The 13,987-nt window shown below is 37.3% G+C and overlaps 2 protein-coding genes across 2 annotated transcripts; both read left to right on the forward strand.

The window, feature by feature from the left end:
• Positions 1-548: 548 nt before the first annotated feature.
• LOC306860893 (homeobox protein Hox-C11a) lies at positions 549-2,857 on the forward strand (the record flags this gene model as incomplete). The annotated part of the gene is made up of 2 exons (XM_079402903.1): positions 549-1,380; positions 2,625-2,857. The coding sequence occupies 2 exons, from the start codon at positions 549-551 to the stop codon at positions 2,855-2,857; spliced, it is 1,065 nt and encodes a 354-aa protein (XP_079259029.1).
• Positions 2,858-8,545: 5,688 nt separating this feature from the next.
• Positions 8,546-11,329, forward strand: LOC306860892 (homeobox protein Hox-C10a-like; the record flags this gene model as incomplete). The annotated part of the gene is made up of 2 exons (XM_079402902.1): positions 8,546-9,361; positions 11,055-11,329. Exons 1-2 carry the CDS (start codon positions 8,659-8,661, stop codon positions 11,327-11,329), a joined length of 978 nt encoding a protein of 325 aa, XP_079259028.1. The 5' UTR covers positions 8,546-8,658.
• Positions 11,330-13,987: the final 2,658 nt, after the last annotated feature.

The raw sequence follows: 13,987 nt of genomic DNA on the forward strand, positions 1-13,987 counted from the left end.
GTGACATTTGTAAGGCACATTTGCTTATCAAACTATGTAGCCTATAAACATATATGCTCTATATCTTTAAAGCATATATGTTTATACATAAAATGACATGGAATGTCATAAAAATTATATGCACTTGAACAAAAGCAACTTGACAATGCGGTAAAACTCGACCCTTGAATATTAGCAGTGCAGCAATCAACACAACAACACAAAAATAAATCGTACCAGTCATATTTAACAGTCGTTCTTTTAAAGTTTTAATAGTTTGGTTATATGCGAAAGTCATAGATTAAAACATACATGCTGCGATATACATGAAAACAAAATGTGTTGTCTCAGACTCATAAAATCAGCGTTAATCAGTATCTACAGAGGCTCCAACACGCGTTCACATAAATAGAAAATACAGCTCTTCTTTCTTACAAAACTCGCTTAAAACAACCAAAATATATTTCTGTTTTACATTGTCTTGCATGATTTCAAAATTAATCGTTTGAATCTCACAGATCTTACCCAGCTGAACCACTCCTACGGATCCATGTGTTCCAAATTGATATATGACAATATCTACTTTCGATCACGTGTTGCGGGGCGACTTAGACGGATTGCGCGTCATCTCGCCTTCCCAAATTTTCTCCTTCTGCAGCTCGAATCCAAAACATCATATCTGTAGTACGGACTACAGGAGAAAGATGTTTAACTCTGTTAATCTGGGCAACTTCTGCTCCCAGACGCGAAAAGACCGGACATCCGAGTTTGGGGACAGGACTGGCTGTGCCTCTAACATCTACCTCCCCAGCTGCACCTACTACGTTCCCGAATTTTCCGCCGTCTCTTCGTTCCTTCCACAAGGGCCCTCGCGACAAATCACATACCCCTATTCCACAAATCTTTCTCAAGTGCAACCAGTGCGAGATGTTTCCTATGGTCTGGACCCCTCCAGCAAGTGGCACCACAGAACCAACTATGCATCGTGCTACTCAGGAGAAGATCTCGTGCACAGAGACTGTCTTCCGCCATCCACCATGACAGAAATGCTCATGAAAAACGAGAGTGTGTACAGCCACCACCACCACCACCACCAGCATCATCCGAATTCTAGCCACCCGTCCACTGGTTTCTACACAGGCGTGGGGAAAAACAACGTGCTCCCTCAAGGTTTTGACCGCTTTTTTGAAACCTCCTATTGTAGCACGGACAATCAGTCAGAACATTGTTTACAAAAGAGCGAGATGAACAAATTAGAGACTTCGTCCCAGCAACCCACAGCTGTTTCCGCAGCGCTGGAGCCGGAAAAGGACGCAGAGGATGAGGAGGAACATACAAATTCGGGCTCGTGCACTTCAGCAGCTACTAAGGACGGCAACGCAAGCAAGAGCAGCCATTCGAGTAGGTACCGAAGCTGTAAATAGGGAAAGGTTAAGGGACTAGCCCGGTGTTTTGTCGGTCAGATTTTATGTGGAGTTTTATAAGCATTCAAAGGATTTTATTATAACCTACAAAGCTCTTTCCTCCAACGAAAAAAAATTTTACGATGGGAAAGCGCTTTGAAAAAAGAGGATGTTATACACAGAATCTACTATCCCAGAGTCTGTGAAATTTTAAGAGCGCGCTATTGTGACAAATGCTAACTTTGATCATGAACTTGCGTTGAGCATTGCAAGGGATTTTCTCATTTAGCTGTCGGGGGTAAAAACCAATTGGGCAGAACATTACTTTTGGCATACTGTGAATTTTGTTTTAGCAGCTCGAATGTAAAGTAGCGAAGTCCTTATTAGCCTTTAAACGTGCTGTGACTTGAGTTAAGGTGGGGTTGACGTAGCCTACATAGTCAATGGCCATACAATGTTAGTGCTTGCCCGGTGCTAATGAATATAAGATCTATCTGTAAATGAAATAATTTTTAAAGAGGCATTTCACCTTTTGGAAATATGTTGCAATGTAAAGTTTGCTCAAAAGTAGCCTACACAAGCCTATACATGAAGGCCAATCAGAACTATAGTAATTACCTTTCACAAAACACTGTTGGATATTTTAGATTTTTGCTATTTTCTCACAGCGGCGCTTTTTAATCTGTAAATAGCCTATAGTTTGCAGAAGAGAAGCTAACATTCACGGCCATTCACAGGAGACACTACCCCAGGCCCACAGTGTTTGTTGGTAAAAAAAAAAACATTTTAATGTGTATAATGTCAAGGGTTCTATAATTTGCGAAACACATTTATTAATATGTTACAAAAATAGGAAAACTACATATACAGTAAATTAAATTACTTTAGAGTCCAAGTATTAAAAAAGTTACCTGTTATCTATTGATAATACTTTATTTGTTTATGGTTTTACAGAGTTTAACTATTTGTTTAAAAAAAAAAAAAAAGTTAGCCTATATTTACGCTTTTTTTATGCTATTTACCCACGGCAATAGTTTTGCATCGGAGTGACATACATAGTTGGATCTGCTTCCTCACATCTGTAACCTACATCTGAGATCACACACCGGAAATTACAAATTCGTCTTCAAGAAAAATAAATAAATAAATGTGTTGTGCATTTATAAACATCTCATTGTGTATTGCAGGGGAAAAATGTTTTATAACGTGATCATTTAAAGTGTCTCTTTTGATTATCCAAAGGTACCCCGCGCACAAGAAAGAAGAGATGTCCATACACCAAGTTTCAGATTCGTGAACTGGAACGAGAATTTTTCTTTAACGTTTACATCAACAAGGAGAAAAGGCTGCAGCTGTCCAGAATGTTAAACCTTACTGACAGACAAGTCAAAATATGGTTTCAAAATCGTAGAATGAAAGAAAAGAAATTAAGCAGAGATCGCTTGCAGTATTTCTCTGGGAATCCGTTGTTGTAATTGTTGAAATGGCATTGCCTTTTATTTAATATCTCTGCAAACTAAAATTACGTACGTCTAAAAATGCCCATCAAGCTAATTAAATAATTGGAAAATGTTTGTTAAGGCCAGCAACAGTACTAAAAACTGTTAAACTTGTTTGAAGGGTAACAGGATTGTAATAGCTGAGGGTGGGGAGAGAGAATGCAAATTTGCTTAATGTCAAATTAAGCCGGCATTTCTGGCACTAAAACGTACACCTCAGAAGTTTAGTTTTTTTTTTTTTTTTTTTTTTTTTATGTGTGTGACACATCTTTTAAGTGAAATGTTTAAAATCGTCACTTTTAAAATAGTCACAAAATAGCCTACTATAATATATTATAAAATTGTACCCTCTATCCTTTATGGTTGTATATATGTACATTAAAACACATACACTCGACTCTGGTTCGAATCTGGAGATGTCATACTTTTTTATGTTTTCACCATTTAGAACTGTGACTTGTACAATCTGTAATATTGTATTCCTTGTACAGAGATTATGCATTGTGCATTCGTGAATGTAAATATAATGTTATTTTGAGTATCCTCACCTATCCCTGCTGCTATTTTTCTTTGCATTGCCTTTGCAGCCTTGTGAGCTTTGTCTTTCGATTCTTTAAATTATTTGCTCTAAGCCCAAAGTTCGCATTTATTTCGGAGGGATAGCTCAGTGATCCGATTTGGCCTGTGTACTACATATTAATAAAAAATAAACACAAATAAAGGTAAACTGATATATGTCAATTGTGACTTGATTTAAAAAAAATCATAAGGTAATCTATGGTGAAGTAAAATTGTGAATGTGTATTACTACACTGCAGTGAAAACAGCGATCTAAGAGAAGATATAATAAACTGACCACTGCCAAGTAATGAAAACTCTCTCTCTCTCTTGCTCTATCTCTCACAGTTCGTCGTCTCCCTCTCACACGTTAGTTCAAGTCTTATCAATGGTAAGCTATTGTTGTTTTGCAATGAAAACTGGCTAATAAATGTGTTTAATATTTAGAGATTTTTTAGCAGAATTTTAGGAATGGTAAAACTTTGTCAGTAGTAGTTTTATCAAAATGAGAAAATACTAATAATGATGATGACCAGGAAAGGGATGCATGAAACACATCAAAAATTTAGAGAGCATTTCGGCAACGTCTTTTAGTACCTTCTAAATGGAATCGCCACTCTTGTAGTCTAGACACTGCAATAAAGCCAGAGCCCTAAATTGCCTTTTTTCCGACTTAATTGCACCGTCTGTTCGAGGGGAATGGTGTTCACTTCCGCAGTAAATAGTAAACAAGAAAGTCCGGCTGCTAGTACAAAAACTGAGACGTTTAAAAATGACAACTTATAGGTGCAAGAAACCAATCAAGTGATATCGCTGAGTGTAGTCCGTTCACATGAAATCATCTCTTCAGAAGAAGCTAAGCTGCGCGCATCTTGCATTCTAAGAGACAACCAGAACAGAAGTGAGATGTTTATTTTGCGGTGTATGCTAACAGAGGTTGGGGGTATTGCATATTGTCCCCATGTGCAGTTTTATATATGATCACGCAACACGAATTTTGTCACAACATGTGGGCTCATAAGGCGTGCAAGTGTGTTGTTGGCACTTATGCGTATGAAGGAAAATATATAATTAAAAGTTGTCTTTGAACTTCAATAATGTCAAGGCCTTCACCTTTAACCTATTGCAATAAAGCGGAATCAAGGAGCCCCTTTTGTCAGGAAACGTGGTGAACAGAACAGAACCAATCAGCGCAAGTGGGAAAGGAACAAGGAATGCCTAAGTAACAACACTTTGACCTCTCGCATTAAACTACAGCAGGTAACTTTTCCAGTTTTAGCACTCCCATTAAATACACTTTATTGTCTCTGTAAAATGTAATATTTTCATGCATGAAATATTTTATGACATTTTGGCATGTTCTTGTCCATTTACGATTGCTTGGTTGTGACTTTTCCCGGGTAACAGGAAATAGATTTCTGACGGATTTAAAAAACATCGGAGTATATATGCATTGATGCTCGAATTGCTATTTGGGGGAATAGGGATTAAGGCTGGAAGGCTTGTCTTCTTGTCACACCCACCAACCTTGGCCCTGGCTCAGTGACGTAGTTCATTTGCTGAATTCCTCTCTCTTGCTTTGTCACACTGAGGAGCAGGAACTCGGAGCGTCCACCTATCAAACACCGGAGATACTGTCGCCACCAAACCGAAGCAATCAGCTCGTAGACTTTTGAACAATGGTCATAAAATCTGCATTTTTTTTTGCCGTGGGGTTGATTTGATTCATATACGAGGCATTCCTAAACAAACTGTTTGTTTGTTGTAAGACGATTTTCGTTATGTGGCTATCCTATTTATTCCGAGTAGAATAGGGTCGTTATATCTGCAAATCGGAAAACAAGGGTGGAATGGAACTCTTTCGAATGAGCTCTTAGCTGACAACGAGGAAAATAAATGGCGGAGGCTTCAGAGGCGTCAGCATAGACTGTGGACTTGGATGTAAATACGTAGAAGTCACCATAATTCAATAGAACATTTTCCCAATATCTGTTCAAAACAAGACTTACAAGGTTACACTAACATATTTGCATTCAAAACATCGAGAATGTCAAGAGTCAAATGTTTCTATTAAGCCTATACTTGTCCCATTCGGCAAATAATTCTCACTATTCCAATAACATTACAAATACAAATCAGACACGTCTTTTTCCATCAGATTTTATAAAATATTAGAAAGTTGGAAGTGACAAGACAGAGTTTCCAGTGTGTGTGGTCTGAAAGATTCGGTTGTTCATTGCTGTTTGTACTTCATGCTGTACAGTTGCGGACTTCGGACAGAGCCTATAACACTCTTTGTACGCTTATACTTACTTCCGCACTCCTGTACGTGATGAAAAGCTGTAAATACAATCGCCGCTGGTGCCCGCTGGTGTCTTTCGTGATATTATAATTTAATAAAATGCTGATGTGCTTGGCGATTACCACTCTCTGATTTATAAATGTCTTTAAAACGTTACATGCATCAACCATAAATCTCCATAGACCTCCTGTTTGGTGAGGGGGGGGAAACGGTTCAAAAGCGAGTCGCTTTAATTTGGAAATATATTTTTGGGGGGTTAAGTTCCCAAAAAGGCACGGAATACCCATCGAATCTCCTGCCCTGTTTTTACTCGTTTAAAAGCCAACAGACTATAGGCCTACACGGTTAAACAGGACAACTTGTGTTTCACTTTGTAAAGACGTTTTGTGCAGCCCGGATGTGGTGCAATTCAATATTCTGTGTGATATATCTTTGCATTTCGACTTTTAATAGTATCACAAACTTCACTCGAAGAGAAGGGAATATTTTACAAATATATTGTTAAAAAGGCGTAGAGCCTTTTCATGTTTTCTTGTCGGCATGCACGGACAAACAGATAAGTAAGTAATTCAAACAGAGTAAGATTCCACCAATTTGTTTTTAGTTTTGTTTGTTACAATTTGTTGTTGTTGTTTTCATCCTATGAAATAAATTTCTTTGAAAAAAGAAACAAAAGAACAGCTGATAACACGATTTTTATTTACATTAAGAAACAATGACATTAGTCTTTAAATACACTTTAATAATACATGCACAATAATTTGTTCAAGAACGTACTTTCGCTGCAACACAAAAATTATTACATTTAAAGAATACATTCATGCATAATACATAATGTACGACATTTTTAATGTTTTCATTGGGCTCTTTTTCGTTGTTTTTAGACATATAATTCCCAGCAGAACATGATATTACAGTGAACAATGTTTACAGCAATTTAAATATGTAAATATATCTACGTTATCAGTGCACTCACATCTGGAATCCGAAAGTCACTGCGCCATTATGGATAGAGAGCCTAACCTGTAATTAAGACGCTTAAGCATTTTTATTATTTAAATTTCTGGTTTCTATTCAACATTGACCTGATATCTACAGTATTTCGTTACACGCTACAAGATTTTTAAGAGATATTTTCTATCTAAACAATATATAGAAAACACACACACACACACACACACACACACATAAACCACATAAACATGCACACGTGTGTGTGTGTACACAATTTGATAAAAAATTTTTTTTTAATATTAATCCCTTTGAATAATGTGCATTTCACATTGAAATTGTTAACTTGTGCATTTAATAATAAAACGTACAATTGAACGTAAAAAATATTGGTGTGCACAACAAATCATGCAACGTACTCAATAAGAAAAGTGTGGATGAGATCTAAAACCTCAAAGTCTATATGTTCATATTCTGTCATGAAAGTATATTTGTTTGTCTTAAAAGGCAGAGTGATAGACAAGAGAACAGACCAATCAAAACAATCCCCCATGTCTCAAGCTGGGTCACAGGCGCTGACCTCGTTGAGAAAAGCATTGGCCAGCAAACACAGAAAAGATCATTCAAGTCCAAGGGGTAATACAAATACAAATTATATAAATTATTGTAAGCAATAGCAAAAACGACCCAAGCATAAATGAAAATACGTAAGCTTTATACGTTTTTTCCTCAAGTGCATTGTGAATTGTCATTCATCTAGCTAATTCAATGCAACTTGGTAAAACGGCATAATATTAAACTGTTGCGTGTCATTTTCAGAATTTTGAAATCTGTACTAAAATCGAAAACCACATTTATGTAGAGCTCATACAAGAAAATACCGCAGGAAATTTATATATATTATATAATCAAAAATGTATGATAAAATTCTGCATACCAACTTAATACTCACAAAGGAAACGCTAACAACAAGGAAAATAAAGTGTAGGCTATGGAATACGCAATTGCATTGAATTCACTCTGAATTATTTTAAAGTTTATCTTAACATTTTAATTTTGCTTTTCATGCATTTATGAACAGCTAATGATTAAAAACACTGCAAACACACCTAAATGTATGTTCTTCTTGATAATTTCTGTACAATCAAAAATACAAAAATGAAGCTATTGTTTCAGTTTGGCAAAAATAAATAAACCTTCCTCTTCTTATGTGTTTTTCCTATATATTTAAAAAATCCAGCACGTCAGTTTATTATGCAGAAAAATATAAAAAAAAAACATAATACATAATAATCTCATTTTACAAAGAAAAAAAGCAAAGCAGCAATGTATATTTAATTTAAACATTTGCAATTAATCCACCTAATGGAATTTGCAACAGAGCAATAGTAACTAAAAACTGATTAAATAGTGTGTCGTGACAGAGAGGAAAATAGACAGAATGTGTCAACATCGTCTCTATTCATCGTCTCTATTCTCTATTCTATTGCATGACAACTTTAAAAACAGAGCCTACATGTACTCTTATAAAAGTGTATAAAACCCATTCTTTATTTTGATTAACTTTGTAATGAGTTTCCATGAAGTATTTAATTTACTTGCCTCTCTCTTTCTTTTGCAGACGCATAAGCCACGTAACTGTAGGCTATATCTGAAGACAGCGATTGTTCTTTGTTCTGTTGTTGGTTTCCTTGTCCATAAAAATCGGCTAGATGGCGCCATTGCTCCATGCTGTACCACATAAATTCAAAAACTTGACCCCAGTGACGTCAAGACGGTCTGTCGCATCAAGGCCACTTTCAAACCCCTATTGGTCTGAAAATCACATGACAAAGCTCCTTGAATCCATAATTATGTTGCTGATATTTTTCGCCCCCCCAAAAGATGTCAGCGTCCTACTGTCCTTATCCACTTCGGCATAAAGGAGATTGTTTTGAATCAAAAGAAAAACAAGTCAAGTAGCAAAATGTCATGCCCGAACAACGTGGCAGCCAACGCATTCCTGATGGACTCGCTGGTGGGAGGAACGTCTCCTTACAGAGGTGAGAGCTATTCCACTAACTCTGGAATGTATATGCAAACGTCTGCAGAATATGGTTGCTCCATGATGGGTAGTTTTGGCATTGTTGGTACCCCTCTCTCCAAACGGGATGATCTGCAACCGACTGGGATGCATCTCAGCAGTTACCAGCATTACCTGTCGCAGCGGGACACTTGGATCGCAGGCTCTAAAATTTACAGAGGCTCACAACCTGTTGCCCAGCCTTTGCACCCGTGCTCGTTTCCAGCCAGTAATGTGAAAGAGGAAGCGGTTCCTTGTCTTTACCAGCCTGATATCGACAGCGCTAAGGAGTCCGCCGAGAAATCCACCTACATCCGTCTGGGAGACAATAACAGCCACCCGAATCAAAGCGCCGTCTCCACCCCCGATTATTTCCGACGGAGCCAGGTGTACGCCAGTGAAAGGGGCCACCATGGAGATGAGTTCGGCTCGGACTTTAACCAACTAGCCAGAATATCCACGCCTGTTGAAGCACTAGCAGCAGATTCCTATGTCAAAAGCAGCAAAGCAAGGCAGGAGCCAGAAGACAAGGGAGGGAATACGCAGGAAGACGACATGGATCAGGGACAGACTAGAAAAGAGGAGAGTGTCTCAAAAACAGACAGTTGTACTGATGATTCCGAGAGCGAATTGAAAGGTGATAACTAATTCATTCTCTCTCTCTCTCTCTCCCTCTACTACACACACACAGTAACAGCGCGCTCCCTTCTATGCAGACAACAACATGTGAAATGACAACTAAGATGCACGTCAAAATAGAAGACCTTTTAGCTTGCTGCACCGATGACTTTGGGCCCTGTGTGCATCATAACTAAGTCTTACAGGCCCAAATGGGCTGTTCGTCTATTTTTACAGAACAGCAGTCAATTAAACAATAGCAGGACTACTTAAAATTGAAACGGCGTTTAACACCGTTGCCAAAATAAAAATAGGTCGTGGCAATGATATAAACAGGATCACCTAAGGATTAACAAGAGTTAAAGTGCGCTCTTACACGTCCACGCAAGCATAACAAACAGTACATACTAATCCGTTAAATTCTATTAAACTAGATATTTTGTATTGCACTCCAGTTGGTTGTTTACAGGCACATTCAGTTATACCCGCAATAGTGTAGGGGAGTAAAAATGACGTCTTCACCGCACCCTCCGCACAAATGCATGTAAATGTATGTAATTCAAAGTATTTAGTTTTTTTCATACAGGTTTAAATGAATAATTAGAAATTCCATCAGATTACATAATTACTTGATGGTATTGGTAAATATGTGTATAGAATTTTGTAGGCATTGAACGAAAAAAACAATTGGCGTTAAAATAAATAAAGTGTATTTAAAACATTTAATTAACTAGGTATTTTTGCGCTTATATTTTGGAATATTGTTTTTGTAATCTGTCGTTATAAAATGCAAACCATTCCATTCAAATTTTATAAAGGAAATTTGAAATCAGTGTGGGGTCCTAAAATATTTATATCAATACCTGTGGTTTACCAAATGTGTAAATGATATAACGAGGGATACGACAGACAATTTTGACATATTTATCTTACTAAGCGCTGTTATGCTCACACAAGTAGTTACATTCTGTCTTTTAAAATGTATCATTCTTATTTCATTTTCTTGTTTAATACCCGTTATTAACATTTTCGGTAGGCTAAGTATGACATTTTCTGAAATCTGCAGTATTAACACACAAGGTGTTTTATCTGAAACAATTGCGTCTTTTGTTTTGAACTCTTGGATGATGTTTTAATTTAACATGACAAAGTAGCCAAACATGAATAGAAATGTTTTATATGGCTTTATGTTATTTGCATATTAATCATTATTTAGTTTAAGAAAATTATTTTATGTTTTGGTTGATGGCGTTTCAATTAAAAAGCCAATAGAAGACCAATAGAGACTAAAATCACACAATCAAAATGGTGAAATCGGACGGAATTTGTTTTTCTTTTTTTTAGCTACAACAATTCAAGAACAGATAATAATTGAAAATTCGTAAAAGAAAATATCAGATATGTTTAATGAGCAAAATGGGGGAATCGGCATCGCTGCATAGCTTTGAAATTGTTAAGAATAAGGCCATTTTTAAATTAAACCGTAAGATTGTAGACTGTAGACTCTTAAGTGCAATAAATTCGGCATAATGTTTATTCTGATGAACAAAAAAAAAGTATATTAATATTTTGTGGGGAAGAAACTAAATAATTTGTCAAGCGAGCATTTGTAAAGTCACCGTCAGTTCTATTATCTTGCATTCATCATTGCATTTTTTTCTCTCTCTTGTTTACTTCTGCAGATGAGGCTAAATTGGAAAAAACCACGGGGAACTGGCTAAAAGCGAAAAGTGGACGAAAGAAGAGATGTCCTTACACAAAGCATCAGACACTTGAGCTAGAGAAGGAGTTCTTGTTCAACATGTACTTGACTCGAGAGCGCCGTCTGGAGATCAGCAAGAGTATCAACCTCACAGACAGACAGGTCAAGATCTGGTTCCAAAACAGAAGGATGAAGCTAAAGAAGCTCAACAGCGAAAGTCGCGTCCGAGAACTAACCGGCTATAGTTTCAACTGAGCGCTTAAGACAGCCAAAGGAAGACATAAGAAATTACATACTCTCTCGCGTTTCCCACGTTCTGCCTCTCTGTATTATTTAATCTCTCTTTTTTTCTGATTGCTCCTTTTACATTCACTAGCATTCACTTACGCACACATACAAATACAGAATAGCAAAGCACTGGCCCGTGACTTTTAATGCAAAGGAACCTTACATCCGAACCTAATTTATCATTGTTAAACAGACCAGAATAATAATTGTAAATATGGCAGTAGATTAAGAAATGGATGCTTGGTGCAATTATTCGTGGCAGATTTGTAATTTTAAAAAATTGAACTCAGAATATATAAACGAGCTGTTCATTCGATGTCTTAGATTAGTTTGTTTGCTGTCAGTGCGCTTGTCCTAATGCGCGCTCTGTATTTTGCATGCTTTGTTCTTTGACTTGTATTTGTCAATTTGATGTTTAACTCGAGAGGCTGATAAATAAAACAGGGGGTGGGAAAGTATAATGTCCTGGTATGTCCTTCCCCTTGCAAATTTTTCTCCTGTATTCTGTTGTCAGAGAAATTTTGGGTGAAGACAGGGAAGAGAGGCAGAAGGAGAAAGTGCATAGCACTTTCAGTATGAGTGGGAGACCCATAACGTTGATTTAAATATTATCCAGGTGACCACAGTAAGTCAAGGTCATAAAATTGTAATGTCATGACGGTCCTGGAAAGCGCTGGGGGTGGATTTTATGATCTGCAAATATAATGTGCTGCTGCAGTAAAGATGCATTAAAAGGTGAGTGGAGGAGGGCTAATTCACATACACGGGACTGCAATGTGCTGGCCTCACTGACGCGCTCTGCGGTCTGCCGGGCTGTTTTGGAACCAGGAACCTTTCATTTTGGAGTAATGGAACGCTATGATACGATGGACTGAACACGGATGAATGAAAGACCTACAGCGGCGTGAATGAATGAGTGGATCCTATGAGTTACGTTAATCAGACCGTGTGCAGAACGTTCAAGGTAGGATAACGTTTTCCTTATTTTTTTTAATTCTGGATACCCTCAAGCGCTGACATGGATAACAGCTTTGATTTGAACGAATTTCTTGAGATGTGGACTTTGCTCTCAGTACTTCTGACAGCTGTTGATAAGAGAGTGTTGCTGTGGTAATTGCGCCCCATCTTCCAAGTTAAAGCTGTGGAGATTTACTTATGCTGACATTGTGTTTTAGCCTAAATAAATATCAGCTATTTGCAGTCCTTCTGCAGGACAATCATTCTCTTTTTACAACAATTTAATATTTAATTTGATCACTTTCCTGGTCTGCAAAAAGCCACAGAAAACACTTTTGACAGTGTCGTTCTTGTTGAATGTCTAGTCTAATTTGCACGCTGCTAATTTGTCAGTGTGTCTCTCTGAATCATAGACATCTTGTGTGTGTGTGTGTTGGAAATAGCAATGCTGGTTGATAGAAGTGTCAATTGGTGTTCAATTTCGTGTCAATTCTTGAAACTACCCAAAGCTATGGCCTCTCAGGGATAGTAGAACTTACTCTCTACTATGATAGATGCACACCACGTTTGATTAAATTAACGCTCGAGGTTCTAAGGAATGGAATAAAATCCTTACTTATCTGTGCAGAGTTTGTTCTTTCCTCCTGTGGATAACGCCGTCACGCGCGGCTGGTGCGTGGTTTAGGTAGTTTCATGTTGTTGGGATTGGCTTCCTGGCTCGACAACAAGAAACTGCCTTGATTACGTCAGTTCGTCTTCATCAAGGGCGACAATTGCCGTTAAATTACACCCTGTGCAATGAAGTTTCCGCAAATGGCATTGTAAATGAACTGAACGATTATAGCCACAGCGGGCTCTTTTTCTCCTTTGCTCGCCTTTATGTGTCGGGCTGTAAAAGAGAATTTAGACTCTCAGAGGGAGAAAGGACTGTTAACATCATGGGGCAAACATAGCCCGTTCCTTATTATGGCTCATTCTTTTTTTCCAAGCTATGGCCAAAAGTGTTTTAGCCACTTTTTTACATTAGAAATTATAGTGACTAATATTGTAGAGTTTAGTTTAGAAGAAAAAAATATATATACACGGACGGACAGTTATGTGAAACTGTCCGTCAGTTATATATATATATATATATACACACACTATGAATTGAAAATGAATCAGCTATTCATTTATTATTTCCACATAAGTCAATTCCATATGCGTTTGCGTGTGTGTGAGACTAAATACTTTTACAAATTTGATTAAACTTGTCTGGCTTTGATGTTGTACTCTTAGAAAACTAAATTAACAAATACAAAATAAATCTCTTCCTATTTGTTTTGAGGTGCTAAGCTACTTTTTACTCATCTGGGCCAACCACACACTTTTTTAACCTGTAAACGGCCAGGCTCAAATAGCAAAACTGCATTTGTTAAAGGTTGTTTAAACTCTAATTCTATTTGCATAACAGCAACGTGAACAGTAGCAGTGGTTAGTGGTAACAGCACATGCAAAACCACATTAAAAAGCTTTGCCACAACAGACTTACTGTGGCTAGTATCCATGGCAGACAATGTTTGACCTGTAGCTTCTGTACACTATAAACAGTGAACCTGTGTGGCTTCTTCGAGGATATCAGACTTTAAAAAAATCATTAGTTTAACCTATTGTATGTTTATTCTATAT

The sequence above is a fragment of the Barbus barbus genome, assembly GCF_936440315.1.
Source record: "Barbus barbus genome assembly, chromosome: 41".
NCBI lineage: Eukaryota > Metazoa > Chordata > Actinopteri > Cypriniformes > Cyprinidae > Barbus > Barbus barbus.